The sequence below is a fragment of the Temnothorax longispinosus genome, chromosome 1, assembly GCF_030848805.1.
Source record: "Temnothorax longispinosus isolate EJ_2023e chromosome 1, Tlon_JGU_v1, whole genome shotgun sequence".
NCBI classification, from domain to species: Eukaryota; Metazoa; Arthropoda; class Insecta; order Hymenoptera; family Formicidae; genus Temnothorax; species Temnothorax longispinosus.
In genome coordinates this window covers 12,098,060-12,115,089 of record NC_092358.1, presented here as the reverse complement: position 1 = coordinate 12,115,089, position 17,030 = coordinate 12,098,060, and the positions used below count along the sequence as shown (strand labels likewise).

Genomic DNA, 17,030 nt, shown 5'->3' with positions numbered 1-17,030 from the left:
GAGGCAACGAGACTACGAGACACGGGGCGAGCACTCAAGCCAAGCCAAGCCAAGCTAGGCTAGGCTAGGCTAGGCTAGGCTAGGCTAAGCTAGGTTAGGGTAGGTTAAGCTAAACCAAGCTAGGGCTAGGCTAGGCCAAGCCTGGCCAGGCGACACGACGCCACGGCGCGGAGCGGCCTGACGCGTTGCGAGGCGGGCGCGGTTTCGAAGTGCCGCACGACGTCGAGAGTCGCGCACGTTATCCGGCGCGACGATAACGACGAAATAACAAGAATAACACGATAATAATAATGATGATCATAATGCTAACAATACCATGTCCTCCACGGATCCCGTGAGATCCTTCATGTCTAGCGTGGGGTAGAGAAACAGATTCCCCGGCGGTTTCATCCAGTTGCCTGTGCTCTCGCCCGCTCCCTGACCGTAACCGATTCCGAAACTCTCCACTGTCTCCAAGGTCGCGGTGGTGATGGTGGTGGCGGCGGCGACGACGGCAGCGGCGGTGGTGGCAGCGGCGGCGTCGTCGGCGCGGTGCGTCACCTCCGAGAAATTCACCGTTAACCCCGTGGTAGGACACTGACGGCGACGCGTAACACGGAAAACTCACGGTGGACGATACACGGCGGCACTTTTTTCCCCTCCCCCTCCTAACCCTGCTACTACTCCACGTCGTCGTCGTCACTACACGCGCACTACTGTTGTGCCCGGCGGATCGGTGGCCGGCAATCGATGGTGATACAACAGCGGTGGTGGCGGTGGCGGTGTCGGTGGCGGTGTCGGCAACCCCCGTCGCGACGCGCTCAACGCCGAAGGAGGCGGAGGCGGAGGAGGCTGCGGCGGTGGCGGCGATCGACGACGGCGACCACACGGACGAACGGAGCGTACAGATGCAAGGACGTCGGCGGTGGCACAGCTACCCCACCCCGCGGAGCGCCGCCGTCTCGCGTTTTCGTCTCGTCTCTTCGATCCTCCACGCGCTCGCTCGCTCGCTCCCACGACGGCGCGATCGTCGTCGACGGCGATCTTTTTCCTTTCTCCCTTCCTTCCTCCGTCTCTCTCTCCCTTTCTTTTCTTCTTTCCCTGTCGCGCAGCGGACCGGAGCGCGAGCAACGTTGTACGGCGCACCGCCGGCCAAACAATCCGAATCGCGGCGCAAACGCGCGCGCGACACCGAGGAGAGAGAGAGAGAGAGAGAGAGAGAGAGAGAGACGGAGAGAGAGAGAAAAAGAGTATGTGTGTGTGTGTGTCACGGTATCACCACCTCCTCGCGTACGCACCTCTCTCGGGGCGGCTAGCGGACGCAAGGAGAGAGAAAGAGAGAGACGGGAAGGAAGCGAAACGAGCGAGACTCCCGCTGTCACTTGGACACTTCCGACACTTCCTCTTCCTCCTCCACCTGTTCTTCTCTCTTCTTCACTCCTGTGACGCCTACTTGGCGTTTCTCTTCTCTCGCTCCTATTTTCCCTCTCCTTTCTCCTCTCTCGCACACTTTGCACACTCACTCGCGAATACTCGGCCCGCGGCCGTACGCCGCTTATTTACAGAGGAAGCGAGTCGAAGCGATTCGATTGTTCTCGCGGCAATGCGGTCCTCGCGCGTCCTCCGTTCGAGAGCATTCCTTTCCGCGCGCGGGACGCGCCGCGCCGTGCCGTGCCGTCCACCCAGCTCTCTCTCCAAGTCTCGATGCCTCGGTTCCGTCCCTCTCGCTCGCTCACCTCGCTCTCTCGTTGTCGCGCGTCGCGAATTTTCGTCAGTCGAGCTCTCTGCGCTTCGTCGGACGGAGACTGCGCTCCGAAACCGAAACAAAGAACGACGCTCCCGAGCGGAGCGCTCCTAGCGGCCACGCCGCCAATCCGCCGGACGCACCGCCGTCTCGCCGTCTCGTCGTAGTCGTCGTGTCTCTCACCCAGCAAGCGTGGAAGCGTGCACTCCGTTCTGTGCGCGGACGGAACCTCGCTCTCTGACTCTTATTCTTACCACATATCGCGAAATTCGCGATATAAATACGGTAGAATGCAGCGGTTATCATAAAACATTATATTATATAAAAAAAGAATTGATTGATTGGGGGATTCGAACTCAAGTCTACAAATTATGAGACAGTTACCATATCCTACACCATATACTACGTCACAAATACTCGTATATGAGTGTCCTAATAAACTCTAAAGACGCCACTAAATTTATTAATAAAATATCTCGGAAACGATTGACCGTCCGCACCCAAATAAGGATACCATTACATTCGGGGGAACTTTCTCCGTAATCCTGGCAAGTTTCATCAAAATCGGCGGAATTCAGTTCTGAGCCTTCCTTTGTTAAAAGAGAAAAACGCGAGATACGAAAGATGCCCATTGCTGTACGATTAATCGTCAAAATGTACGTGATCCGTCTCACGTCCGACGTTACAAATCCAAAATCAAAATCGTGACCCCGATCAGAAAGAATTGTATGTTAAAAAAAAATACAAAAATTAATGTTCAAAACTTCTGACTTTTTTTATATACCTTGTAAGTTTATTTTGTATTCAAGAAAGACAGCGGATAAAAAGAATAAAAGTGAGAATTGCTCCGTATACGTTTTTGCACCTCCATAAATAAATCGGGAGTAATATTTATAGTTTGAAGATATAAATGCGTAGTGCGAAAGACATTTTAAAAATTTCAGTCTCTTTCTCTTTTGTGTTAAACCACTTTTCATAGCAAATTATGGAATAGAGTAATAAAGGATAAACCGCTGATGAACAATTAATACGTAAACATATTTATGCATTAAATAGTGCACAGTAGCTATTTTAATTATTATAATACACATTAATATATCATTAATATTTAAATATATTTCAATTAATTTCTATCGCATATAATATCCGTGTAGATTATTCTAATTTGGATTAAAAATAAAAAGTTGAATTTGTCCCGGTGTTTTCTAAAAAAATATATTATTAATCTAAATAAAAAATTGTACGTTATCAATCAATGCCACTTTTATGTTTTATTATTAAAGTATCAATTGTTACTAATATAAATTCTATATAAATACATCAACGGTTTACCTTATTACCCTATTAAACTATGTTAAATTCAATCATGTAGATTTGTAGGGACATGGGAGAAGGGAAACTCTTCCACCTCCCATTCCAGACTGTGTATAATTTCTCACACATTTATACAACGATGATATTATTCTCGCTGTAAATTTAGATTTCATACACCGGGCAAAAAATATAATTCAATATGACAAATAAAATATGAAATATCGAAAACGACGAAGGATTTATTCATATGTCAAGTGAATTGCTTTCCTCGTATTACTGAACGGAAAAGACGCATGTAAACGCATTTAGATCGAAAATCAATATTGCTGTCGAGATCTGATACTGTATCACAAAGATAATTATCTCAATTGTAAGTAATTCATCAGAATATCGTAAGGTCGATCACCTTTGAGATACCAAGGTAAGTGCAGTAGCGCAATAGTTTCAACTGGTCATCATTTTTAATGATTTTATAAGTAACAATCGAATTTTTTTTTTTTATTTAGTAATGTTCGTTTAGTTATTGAGAAATGCTACGATATCGTAGCTATACTCGAAGCCATTAGTTAGCCATTAGATAGCCATTAACCCGATTAACCCTTAACATACTCGTTTCAATAATATTAAATTAAATGTCTCTGGGCATCGATCACGTAATTTCACATGAAACTTTTCATTTTTCACTTTCCACTCTATCCATTCCATTTTCATTATTCACGCGATCACGTAACTTTGTGCGTGAAAAATACAAATCACTAACCGTAATGGTCAATAGTGTAATATCGGCGAAATAAATGTCTATCGTCTATAGAATATCTAATCTTGAAAACATCACCATAATTTTAGAAACATAACGTTTCTTGCATCTCAACACATGGTGTTATAACACATTTATATTTCAGATTTTAGTCACTAGATTTTCACTTTTCCGCCAGCAAGTTTGATGGCGAAAATGTTCACGTGAAAAGTTTCACGTTTCCATGTTTCGTCGAGTTAAACGATCACGAGTTCACATAACTTTTCACTTTTCACGTTTCTGCCCTAAGGGAAAAGTTACATGATCGCTGCCCTGAACATGATTGAGTAAAATCGAGTTACATATTCACCCAACAAATTTGCCAAATAAACAATTCAACTTCTTTCAAATTTTTAATTAATACTTATTTCGAATAATAATGCTGAATTAAATCCCTGATTGAAGTTCTATTAATTCTGTTGACATAGAGACAAGTCACACATTATTATACTCGCTACAATCCATTCCATCCATTTATAAAAAAGGCGTGTGTTACCTGAGTGAATTTCGTTTGTATCGTAAAATTGAAGCCTCTTTTCCGCGATGCCGATTGGCTATCTCGATTGATTGCCGCGCCGCGTAGCTTGCTTCATCCCGTGAGGGACTGTCATCGCGGAGTGTGGCGAGTTTCGTGCGTGTATAGTGCGTCGTGTGTGTCATGATGTGACAGCTCGCGTCGTGTCGCGAGGTTAATCGTCTCGCGATTATTATATAATAGCATAATGTTAAAGCTAAATGGCGCGCGCGAAGCGCGCGCGTCTGTAGTGTCTAGTCCATTTATAAAAAAGGCGTGTGTTACCTGAGTGAATTTCGTTTGTATCGTAAAATTGAAGCCTCTTTTCCGCGATGCCGATTGGCTATCTCGATTGATTGCCGCGCCGCGTAGCTTGCTTCATCCCGTGAGGGACTGTCATCGCGGAGTGTGGCGAGTTTCGTGCGTGTATAGTGCGTCGTGTGTGTCATGATGTGACAGCTCGCGTCGTGTCGCGAGGTTAATCGTCTCGCGATTATTATATAATAGCATAATGTTAAAGCTAAATGGCGCGCGCGAAGCGCGCGCGTCTGTAGTGTCTAGTCCACTTTTAAAAAAGGCGTGTGTTACCTGAGTGAATTTCGTTTGTATCGTAAAATTGAAGCCTCTTTTCCGCGATGCCGATTGGCTATCTCGATTGATTGCCGCGCCGCGTAGCTTGCTTCATCCCGTGAGGGACTGTCATCGCGGAGTGTGGCGAGTTTCGTGCGTGTATAGTGCGTCGTGTGTGTCATGATGTGACAGCTCGCGTCGTGTCGCGAGGTTAATCGTCCCGCGTCGTGTCGCGATTATTATACAATAACATAATGTTAAAGCTAAATGGCGCGCGCGAAGCGCGCGCGTCTGTAGTGTCTAGTCCACTTTTAAAAAAGGCGTGTGTTACCTGAGTGAATTTCGTTTGTATCGTAAAATTGAAGCCTCTTTTCCGCGATGCCGATTGGCTATCTCGATTGATTGCCGCGCCGCGTAGCTTGCTTCATCCCGTGAGGGACTGTCATCGCGGAGTGTGGCGAGTTTCGTGCGTGTATAGTGCGTCGTGTGTGTCATGATGTGACAGCTCGCGTCGTGTCGCGAGGTTAATCGTCCCGCGTCGTGTCGCGATTATTATACAATAGCATAATGTTAAAGCTAAATGGCGCGCGCGAAGCGCGCGCGTCTGTAATGTCTAGTATAATAAATTTAAAATTGTGTAATTATATATTTGATGAGTGATTGTAACTGCTACATTATATTTTATTTTGAAACTTAATATTGAAACTCGTTAATCCACACGTCAACATATCGATAACAAAATGCTATACTTGACATTAATTATTTGTGACATGATGAGTGTGGTAAAATAAAAATTATCGTAATATTTTTCTACATATATCCCACTTTCACTATAAATTTCCTTGAAATACGTGCAACAAAAATTACTAAAAATAATAAAACAAAAATTCACTCATAGTCTACCAGAGTTTTAACCCTGACATAGTTTTAGCAAAGATCTACATTACTTAAGTCCATTGTATAAGATCCATTGTTAATTGTGCAAAAACATGAAATTGTTAAATCATTGTTAAATCCTCCAATCGAAAAATATAGCAAAGAAAGAGCGTATTTAAATTATGTATAAAATTTTTATAAGTAAAACGAAAGATGCTGTAATTTCGTATTAACCACACAGATAATTCATGATGAATATTGTGTGTTATACGTTAATAATAGTAGTAAGAAGCTTTCTCAATACTCTTTTAATTGTCTATTTATAAAATTTAAATTGTATCTGTTATTTCTCATAAAGCAAGAAGTTGATTGGCTATTGTATTGTTCCTTATCGCATGAGACACATTTTATGTAAAAACCAATAACCATTAATGGAATTTTTTTCATATGGAAAAACTTACCTGTCCGTTTCTGAATTGTTGTTGTTGTTGCTGTTGCTGTTGGTGATGAAAGAGAGCGACCTGTTGTTGAACCTGTTGTTGAACCTGTTGTTGAGCAGTCATCTGATTGTTTAGATAAACCAAATGTTCTGTGCCAGGTGCACCGCTCTACGAGACAAACGTAAAAGATATACATAAAATTTGTACAAGTGTATAAAAAATTATTCATGAATTATTCATGTAAAATAATTCTATAATCTTGCGTGTGAAATACAATTGTTGAGATTTATTACTTACTTTTAACTGCATAGGATGTATCTCGTATGGTACATTACTCAAATGTACATTGTTCATAGTTAATCCTAGTTGCTGAGATTGACTTTGTTGAGGTACACCAAGTTTAGTCATAGAATATTTCCACTTTTCTTGATTCTGTAAAATAAATTATCTCGATTGTATAATTGCTTGAATTATCACTACATTAATCATAGTGTTAACCAAATTTCTTTTTCTATTTATTCCTATATAGAAAAGCATCAGATATGCATAAAAGTATAAATTACAATCAAATCGTAAATCGTTAATAAAATACATATATATATATATATATATATATATATATATATATATATACACATATATACATATAAAGGTGACAAGACAATGAAATACGTCTTTATTGTCACTTTCTTTATATATAGATATATATGCTAAATTTAAAACAAAAGATACATATTTGGGGTACTGAATAGCTCAGTGTCAGATTAGTTGCCTGTCAAGCAAAAGCTCCAGGTTTGATTCCCAGACTTGCCACCCAGTTTATAATAGGATTAAGCTTTCATGTCTTGTAGGCTTTATTTGTAACAAAGTGGAATCTAAAATGATTATCCTAAATATATGACGCTAAGAATTTTGAGAAATTTCGGGATGACCCAAATCCCAAAAATACACTGCTTTGATAGAAATAAATTCTGCGTAATCTGAATTTTTAAACCTAAAATAACTAGAAATAAACAAATCACAGTACTGCATTCTCTTGAAGGAAAAAGCTTCCAAATAATAACTAATTTTAGAAATAAGCTTCTTTGGAATAGAGACTAAACAAGTGGCTTACAACCCCTTCTAAAAAAATTGTACTTGTAATGAAACTAGTTTGAATTATTCAAAACTGATGCAATGAAACAAACAGGTATGTATTTAGATTTTGAAACTATAGTAAAAATATCAATGTATAGATCATTTAATGAATCAGCATGCACTTTGTCATACATACATTATCGACAATAACGTCATCCGCTAATGCCCAAGCTCTCGGAGCTTGCTTTGTTTGGAAAGTTGAAGATTGGGTGTTAAATTCTGGCTCTGTAGGTCGTTGAAACACATAACCAACCATAGCATCGTCTTGAGTTCTACTCACTCCCATCTGATGTGTTTGACCAGGTTGGATTCGCATATTATCGCCACCAGCCATAACTTGCCCACACTGTTCTGTGTCCTAATAACCCCATATACATCAATGATTAGTAATGTCACGGCATATTTATAAAACACAAATCACTTAAAAATATAATAACACTTTTCCATGGCTATAATCTTAATATTTGTGATTGTCTCAGCAAAATTTGGTTACACTTGTGTTTTTACACGTAACTTGTTAATTTTTATATATAATATCAAGTGTTAAATTAAAATACAATAAATTCAAATCTAAACCACATCAAACATCACTGCAATTCCAGTTATCTTCATACTTGCACCTTTATTTTACGTAGCCAATTTAGTTTATTCAATTCAATCAAATTCCTCTATTTTTCAATCGCTTACAACTGGAAAGCTATTAATAACCGGACATATATTAAAACAAACGAGTTTTTTTTTCAATCCTGATCCTGCCTCTAGCATCTAGTTTGGAAAAAGGTATTAGATATATCGTTTTCACAGGATCACTAAGTACTCGAGCCACTCGGCACATTTCTCTCCCGCAGACATACAGGACCGAATCAACGTTTCCATCGACACTTTAACACTCATGCTGACATTTGCAAACGCGTTCATATTCTCAACACGGTTGCCCGACGAGGTTATGGCGGTCGATCTCGTGCGCCGCAATTGTCGTAGTCACGCTCGTCGATTCGCGGTCGGCGCGTTCCCCGATCTCGAGGTAGCCGATCGCGAACGGCGATGAGGTAGATAGAAAGAGAAAAAAGAAAAAAGAAAAAAGCGGACGTGCGTGTATGTACCGTGGGTATGTGGCCGTTGGCGGAGGTGTGATGCAGCTGCATGGAGGATGCCGGTTCGCCCCCGGCGCCTCCGCTGCCCGCGCCGAGCCACTTCATGTCCTCGTGCTGTCAGGCCGCGCCGCTGTCCCCGGGCACGGCAAGCGCGGGACGGCCGAACGTGCTGGGGATGCACCCTCGCGGCCTCGTGTAGGTTAGTTCTCGCACGGAGAGAGCCGGCGGCGGCGTCTGGCGTGGTGCCGTGCCGTGGAGGGTACCGCTCGCTACGGCCGTTGCGCGACCATGTTCCGTAAGCGCGCGGTTGTTAACGGCGGCACATTCTCACCGACTATTTCCACGACGACGAGAACGTGGACGACGAGCAAGACAATGATGAGGGCGACAACGACGATGATGATGACGACGACGACGGCAGCGACGACGATGACGATGACGACGAGGCGACTGCGGTCGAGACTGCCGTTGCGGTCGCGACAGCGGCGACAATAGCGGTGGCGACGACGATGACGGCGATGATGACGAGCGGCGCGCCGATATCAGCCCGAGAGAGACTGGAGGAGCGTATTTACCGAGCTGCGAGCGAAAACCAGACAGTTACAGCAATGGCAGCTGCGTGCAGCTCCGGCGCGCTGCTGCCGGATTTTTGACAACACTGTGTGTGCCTGGTGGGAGGTGGGCGCCGGATACGGGAGGAGGGGAAGGGGGAGGGGGAGACAGAAAGAGAGAGAGAGAGAGAGAGAAAAGCGAAGGAAAGAGACGGAGAAAAAGGAGAAAAAGGAGAAAAAAGAGAGAAAGAGAGAGAAAGAACACAAAGGAAACCGTCGTGAACGGCGGACGCGCAGTACGCGCACGATGACCGCGGGATCGCTCGTTCACTCGCTCGCACACACTCGCCCGTTCGTCCGAGCGACAGATCCTTGGCTGAAGCAGAGCGACGGCACGAGCGAACGCGGACCTGGCGAACGCACGCACGCACGAACTGACCGACCGAACGAGTAACCGACGGCCAACCACGGCGGATACGCTCGCGAAAAAGACCGAGAAAGAAAGGAAAGATGAAACAAGCGAGAACTGCGTGTGCACGTCGGACAAGAAAGGAGAGAGGGAGCGGGAGAAAGAAAGGCAAGATCGTGTACGGGAAAACGACGGAACAAGCGAGCGAGCGAAATAGAGAGGGAGAGAGAGAGAAGAGGAGCAAAATTCGTAAGGCTTAAGATTTCGCTACCAACGGGGATTCGCAGGTCGCGTGGCGAGCTCGAGATCTCGTTACCTCGCCCTTTGATGGACGCTTCTCGACGCCGAGGACCGTTTTGCGACCAACCGTCTTTCTCTCTCCGCCTGCGCCTCCCTCTTTCTCTCTTTTTTTCTTCTGTCTCTTGGTATCACACTCACGTTGTGCTCCGTCTCGCAGATCTCTCCCGCCTTCTTCCTCACACGGTCATTTCGTTAAAACTAGGGCTTAAAATACACTATTCACAGGTATGTACAGCCACACACGACGTGCGTCCACCGGCGTACGCGTGTTTCGCGCGCAAGGATGCTGCGTGCGCGATTTTCGCGGTGGGACTGGTGGGACGTGGGACGGTGGCGTCGACGCGGCGTAACGAGGCATGGAGGGGAATGGGAGAAAGAAGACGGCTATGTGTTATGCTGTCTCGCTTTAGCCTAGTAATAACGTGCGTCTCCATCTCGGAGGTGCGATTTCTAGCCCCCCTTCTCTCCCCCTCTTTGTCCTGTCTCTTGTGTTAAAGTTAAAGCGGAGAATCGAGGTCTTTTTTGCGTTCGGAATCCTCTCACGTCAATTTACCTCGATTAAACGTCTCGCTTTTGCGCGTCGACATAGCGCTCGGCGAGATAAATCGTATAAAATTGCGTCGTGCCCGTACTCAGTCTCCCTCCGTAGCCGTGATAAAAATTCAATTTTTATGCTAAAACGCAACAGAGGCGGATCATATAGCGCCACCGGGAGACGTGAAAAGAAGGAGAAAATGGCCGCACGCGCGCGAAACTTTCGAACGTTGATCTTCCTGCGTCGATCATGCGTAGTCAACGTTATGCCCGTATCAGACTACGGATTGAGATTGAGATTGAATTGAAATTTGACTAATCAGAGCAAAGTTTACTAAACTTGAGGTCAGTTTTCTCTGTTCTGATTGATTAAATTTCAATCCAATCTCAATTCCAATCCGTAGTCTGATACGGGCTTTAGAACGATCTAGGTTTGTTCTTTTTAACTGACTAGCCAGAGAGAGAGAGAGAGAGAGAGCCTTGTGTCCGCGATGCTAGAACTGTGTCCGAGTTTCGGTTTAAGCCAATGAAACTGCTACTTTTCTGTAAGAGCTGCAAGTTGATTGGCTTAAACCAAAACTCGGACGCAGTTCTAGCATTGTGGACACAAGGCTTTAGTAGAGAAACGCAAACTTGTTTCTCCTTCTGATTGGTCGGTTATAGACCAATGAGGTTCTTCACTAACTTTTGCTCCCGCACAGGGGAACCACTGTGTCTGGTAGCTAACAGCGCAAATTTCAAAGCAGCGAAAGAATAAAAAAGAATTGTGATAATAATGAGTGGCGAAAAATACGCAAAGTGGTCTGTGGAAAAATTAAAAAAAGAGCTCCGTTCTCGGGGAGCAAAAGTAACGGGGAAAAAGAAGGATTTACAATATCGGTAAAATAGATCGTCAATATAGGTTATTATGTCTAATATACTCTTTACCCGGCGAACCAAATTGTAACAGAGTTATTTCCGTTAATGAATGCGAACAAACATTATCGATTGACATACAGTTATAATATTTTTATTACAATACTGAGTTTTCCCATATGTTAACAATTGGTGTTTGAAACTCGCGCGGAATACTACCAATTTTGATATGGTGCTGCACTCTATGCTAGCTTTCACTGAAGAACCTCATAGACAGCAAGGCATACGATCAAAGTGGGAATCACAGACTTCTATATTGTTCCTACTTCTGGGCAGCGATCGCCTAAGAATTGGTGAATTTTTTCACTTTTCACTTTCCACAATTCGTAATCTCACGTGAACATTTCCAGTTTTCACATATGCACTGAGAGTGATCGCGTACGTATAAAGTGGAAAAGTGAGATAACTAGAAAAATTCGTAGTTGGAAACCGCGATCCGGCATCGCCATGCAAGCTAAACGAGGCGCATCTTGATACTGCCTATACATAGTCGCCAGGTAAAAGGAATACCTTCACGTCTGTCCTGTAACCTCAAAATATCTTGAAGATATTGAATATTGAACACGATAACCAAGAAGAATATCTTATATATCATATGTTATTGTATCTGGACAATAAGATTGTTGAAATCGCAAGTATGTATTAATACAATTAATTATACTACATTATATCGTATTACTCTATATATTTGTTTATACATATTGTATTATTCGCCATAATTTGTGATAAATATAAATAAATAGAAGTTTTAAACGAATAAGACATTTGTTAGAATAAAATGTGTTATTGGAGTGATGGGTAATCTTTTAGTCATAACATAACCCATATCTATATAAATATTACATGATATTAAAAACATATATAATTTTAAAATATCTTCTTCTTAAACTATATATATACTGAAAGTTATAAAAATTGTGTCAAATCCTACGCTGCCTACATAATACAATAATATAGTATATTTAATAATAATATGTAATTAATAATTTAATATAATTTAATTAATTGCTTTAGTATGAATGTCACGTACAAGCAACGGGAAATTCTGCTGGATTCCCTGAAACAGCATCCGGAAATAATAAGAGGTCGAGTTTCAAGAAAGTCTGAGAGCCGGAAAGAATTGGTTATTATATAAATATAATAATTTTGTATATATTTGTATATATATTGGTATTTAATATTAGAAATGATTATATTATACATTGCAGAAAGATATATGGGAGCAAATAACAAATAAGCTAAATAGTTCCGGAGAAGGACCGGTTAAAACAGTACAAGAATGGATAAAGGTATACTGATTTGTAAAAGAATACACGAAGAATATTAAAAGCAGTGCATATATTTTTATGTTTTTCCATAGAGTTGGTCAGATTGGAAAATGTACGTTCTTAAGAAAGAAACGAATAGGAGGAGAAATGTACAAGGCACAGGCGGTGGACCTCCAAAAATTGTTAACTTTACTGACCTTGAGACACAACTATTGGAAATTCTTACTCCCGAGGCAGCTGGGTTGGCAAATATACCTCAAGCGGGATTTAAATCAAAGAAGGTAATTGACCACTATGGCCACTCCCTCTACTATAAGGTGTCACATAGCATTATCAAGTCGTGTGATATAAGTAGCTTGAGAAAACCCAGAAGCACTGCTTTTTGCATCCTGCACGCGATGGATTTAGTAATGTTGACAGGCTGAAATGCTCTCGAGATACTTATTACTAATATTATTACTCTTATTAATATTGTTATTTTATTATTGTTATTATTATTAGATATTATTATTATTATTTTTATTCTAAGGGAACTGAGATACCTCATCCAGAAGTCCCAGAAGTCTTAGAAGTCCCAGAAAGAAGTGTACAAAATGAAATCATGGATGATTTCGAGGTACTAGACATCGATAAAGTGCCAATTATTTATTGCGACGATGATCTCGGCAATTCCACTACACGTACTCAAAGTGGTTATACATTTGAAGAGGATGAAGATAAAGAAAACGTGAATTGTGAACCAAAAAATAAAAAACGAAAGGCAGGATTACTAGAGAACTCACTTTCTGAAATCGTCAACTGCAGCGATCCATCTAGTACAACTGCCGTGAGCTGTAATAACAGATCTACAAAATATGGATCATCAGATAAAAAGAAGGTAAAGGTAGATTGTTCCTACAATGAAACCGAACAGGTGAAGAAGAAAAATGAAAAGCAACCTGTTGCGTTACCAGAAAAAATAAAATCTTTAAACGAAATATCACATTTGATGTTACGCGTTCAAGAAGAGACACTTGAACTGAATCGTCAAGAACTTCAACTGAGAAAAGATGCGCTTAAAACGCAAAAAGGCATTTTAGAAGAACTAAAAGAAATGAAAAAACTTCTGTGTCCCTGAATTGTGAATAGTAAGTATGTGCATACCTCGTTGTTGAGTGAATTGTCTTAATAATTTTAAAAATAACCTCGTAGGGGAAAAAGTCTGAAAATTATCAAAAAATTTATCTGAAAATGTCTTCAAATTGGGACCATTTTGAAAGATCTTGGTCAAAAAAGCTTGAGAAATTTTCAGAGAATTTCAGAGACAGAGAATTTCTAATTTTTCAGAGAATTTCAGACGTTTTTAGAAAGGTGTTTCAAGATTTTAAGATATTTTCAGAGAAATTTTTAGACAATTCTCAGACTTTTTTGTCAGTGTGATTCTATCCCGTTTATATAAGCGATGCAGTATGTCGCATGGTTGTATCGGCTCTTAATAAAAAAGAAATGAAGAATAAGAGTCCTCGGTCCCCGTCTACAATAGGTGTTTTAAGCCTTAAGCCCTAAGAAATTGACCAATCACAGTCGATTATTTTCCTCAAATTCGACTAATTGATCAATTTCTTAAGGCTTAGGGCTTAAAACACCTATTGTAGACGTGGACTTACCGTATTATTAAGACAATTCCGAATTTATCAACGACAGAATAAACGATAGGTAGTGTACATACATAACATTAATTCTGACATTGTGATATATTCAAGTATTATCTATTATTTTTTATTTTGTTCTGTCATTAAATATTTTATTTTGTATTTTAAATTAGCATAACAATAGTTACTATTGATTATTTATGTCAATAAGATTGTTCTTTTTCCTTATGAAATGCTATGAGCAGCGCTATTACAGCTTTCTCAACGAACTGTTATGTTAAAAACCAAAGAAAACGTAGACTGTAAGTTCAAATAACTACTAATTATTTAAGACAATAAGATTGTTTATTTTCGTTGTAAGATTCTATGAGCAGCCCAATTACAGCTTTCTCAACAAACCATTATCTTAAAAACCAAAGAAAGCGTAGACTGTAAGTTCATATGACTACTATTGATTTGTGACAATAAGATTGTTCTTTTCGTTCTTTTTTGCGTAAACAAAGTTTATATAACTGTTGATTACAAATTTTTGTAAATGAATAAAAACGCAAATTACATAAAAAAGCGCCGTATTATGTTCTCTCGAACTTCATTTCCTGTACGACGATTAGGCACATCCATGGCATCAATTCCATCGGCATCATGAACTTCAAGGTCGATGTCGTCGAAATACGGCTCTGGATCTGGGATATTGTACCATTTTGCGACGTTGTGTAGAACACATCCAGCATTAACAATCAGTGCTACTTAACAAATATCAGTTTTCTTTATAGTTATATTACCCCTCTTTTAAAAGCATCATGAAACACAAATAGGAATTTTACCTGCAAATTCTGGTTTGTAGTGAAGCGCCCGTACCTTTCGCAAACATCTCCAACGTCCTTTCAGAACGCCTATGCACCGTTCAACTGAACATCGGGCCTTTACATGTGCATTAGTGTAAGCTGCAGATGGTGACCCTGGTATTTGATTTAGCTTAGGAATCATTAAATATGGTAACAGTGGATATCCGGAATCACCTATACATCAAAATATAGTAACAAAATCATATAGAATAACGAAATTGATCTATATAATTTTCATATTGAAGTGTGTACCTTCTCAACATAGAGAATTATACATTTAAAAATGTTCGTCAGAGTATTTGCGCATACCTAACAGCCATGTACCCGTCCTGCCATTCCTGTGTTGTTCTTCCAGATGAACGGACACTTCAGAAGCATTCCAAACCCTTGAATCGTGAGTCCGGCCTCCATGGCCTGCATTAACTGCCAAAATCCGTAGATTGTAATCACTAATCTAAAATTTAAATTCGGAAGTGTTAATTTAAGTATATTGGACCGATTAGCATAACATTTTATAACTCTAGATGAATCTACTGTAGCTATTTTACGAAACATGATTACACTCACAAGCATAACGTTCAAAGAATGGTAAAGCTTTCTATTTAAATATAAATGCTCCCTGATCGTTTCCGGTGGCCATATCGCTATATGGACTCCATCAACAACACCTATTACTCCAGGAAATTGGCAATTGTCCCAAAATCTTAATGAAAAATATATTATAACAATTAATTACACATATGATATTTAAAAAAAGTTTCTATATTCATCAGAGTGCTACTAATATAAATATTAAAGAATGATCAAAGTACGTATATATTAATAGAGTATGAGAGTAATTAAATATTTTAACTGTCAAACTAACTGCTCTTTAATATGTTGCATTTCATGTGGCTGCGTAGGAAATTTTATCCATTCTCCCATAATTTGGTTCAACCCTTCGACTATTTGGTGAACAACTTTACTAATAGAGGATTGGCACATACATGATAAAAAGTCTTGGCCAATTCTTCTTTGATATGAGCCTGAAGCCATGAAGCTTAATGTTGCTAAAACCTTATGATGTAAATAATAAAGATACATATATCTGTGACATAGTAAAAATAAATGACAACAATAATGATATAATAGTAATAATAATAGTACATATTTCTATGTATAAGCACCAAAACCTATCGATCAATTTAATTTTAAATAGAACATATACCATAATATTTACAATTAAATTACACGTTATTTACATATATAATTTATAATTTAAAATAACTATTTATATACATACCTTCAACTCAAATGGTATCGCTGTTGCTCTCACTTCTTGCTCAACATATGGCCGTAATTGAGCACAAAGTTCCCTCACCGCATCTTTTGATAATCTAAAAATATTATATAAACTTTTTTATGACAATACACATCAAACAATTATATAAACAATAATATTAGTAAAGTGTGTAAATTTATGCATATATGTAAAAAATAACCTACATATTAAATTTCAAGTGCATACATACCTGTACAGAAGACGAAATTGCGACTCTTGTATTGTAAAAGGGTCTGATAAATCACGTAAAGTTTTACGTATACGTTGCAATTTCGTTCTTTCTTCGTCTGCTGCAATCAAAACAAACAATGCGGCAGCCATTTTGAGCAAATTAATGTTAGGGACCTCAGAAATTCACTGATATTTCACATTTCCGCAATGTAAGATGCTGCCGAAAAAGTTCACGCGAAAATGTTCACATTTTGGCGCCACGAAAAATTACACGATTGCAAAATGGCCGAGTTCACTCGGAAATGTTCACTTTTCACCATTCCGCCCTAGGGGAAAAGTTACGCGATCGATGCCCTGATTGGTTGGTTACAGCCGGTCATATTAGGCCCGCATTATACAACTGTTGACAGTGTTGACTAAAGTTTATAAATGCATATTATTATTTCTTGTGATCAAGGTAAGTAGAAATATCTTTTCTGTGTTGTTAAATAACTGCAGAGGACTTTACTGACATTGTGGGTTGTTTTTGTGCCCTGCACACATATATGCAACCTAATCTTTTCATCCGTGTCGGATTCTCATTATAATTCGTTAATCTGATCTATTTCAGATGAGGCACTG

General features: G+C 40.2%; 2 protein-coding genes across 8 annotated transcripts in view; both read right to left on the bottom strand.

Moving 5' to 3' along the window:
* Positions 1 to 10,296, bottom strand: part of Pum (pumilio) — a 122,762-nt gene extending 112,466 nt beyond the window's left edge. For 2 of the 7 annotated variants that reach the window (XM_071771374.1, XM_071771417.1), the window contains exons 1-5: positions 9,741 to 10,101; positions 8,474 to 9,043; positions 7,507 to 7,728; positions 6,531 to 6,665; positions 6,255 to 6,401 (exon numbers count right to left, since the gene is read on the bottom strand). In XM_071771374.1, the coding sequence (XP_071627475.1) occupies positions 6,255 to 6,401; positions 6,531 to 6,665; positions 7,507 to 7,728; positions 8,474 to 8,569 (600 nt within the window). In that variant the 5' untranslated portion in view covers positions 8,570 to 9,043; positions 9,741 to 10,101. Of the gene's footprint in view, positions 1 to 315; positions 1,888 to 6,254; positions 6,402 to 6,530; positions 6,666 to 7,506; positions 7,729 to 8,473; positions 9,044 to 9,740; positions 10,102 to 10,277 lie in introns of those variants that run through there. The other 5 variants (XM_071771393.1, XM_071771384.1, XM_071771410.1 and 2 more) reach the window with 5 other exon arrangements.
* A 4,108-nt stretch (positions 10,297 to 14,404) lies between these two features.
* On the bottom strand, positions 14,405 to 16,784 carry LOC139808920 (putative nuclease HARBI1). Its single transcript, XM_071771447.1, has 7 exons — positions 16,429 to 16,784; positions 16,200 to 16,293; positions 15,783 to 15,973; positions 15,485 to 15,620; positions 15,227 to 15,371; positions 14,897 to 15,091; positions 14,405 to 14,815 (listed from the first exon to the last, which is right to left on the bottom strand). The coding sequence occupies exons 1-7, from the start codon at positions 16,557 to 16,559 to the stop codon at positions 14,625 to 14,627; spliced, it is 1,083 nt and encodes a 360-aa protein (XP_071627548.1). The 5' UTR covers positions 16,560 to 16,784; the 3' UTR covers positions 14,405 to 14,624.
* Positions 16,785 to 17,030: the final 246 nt, after the last annotated feature.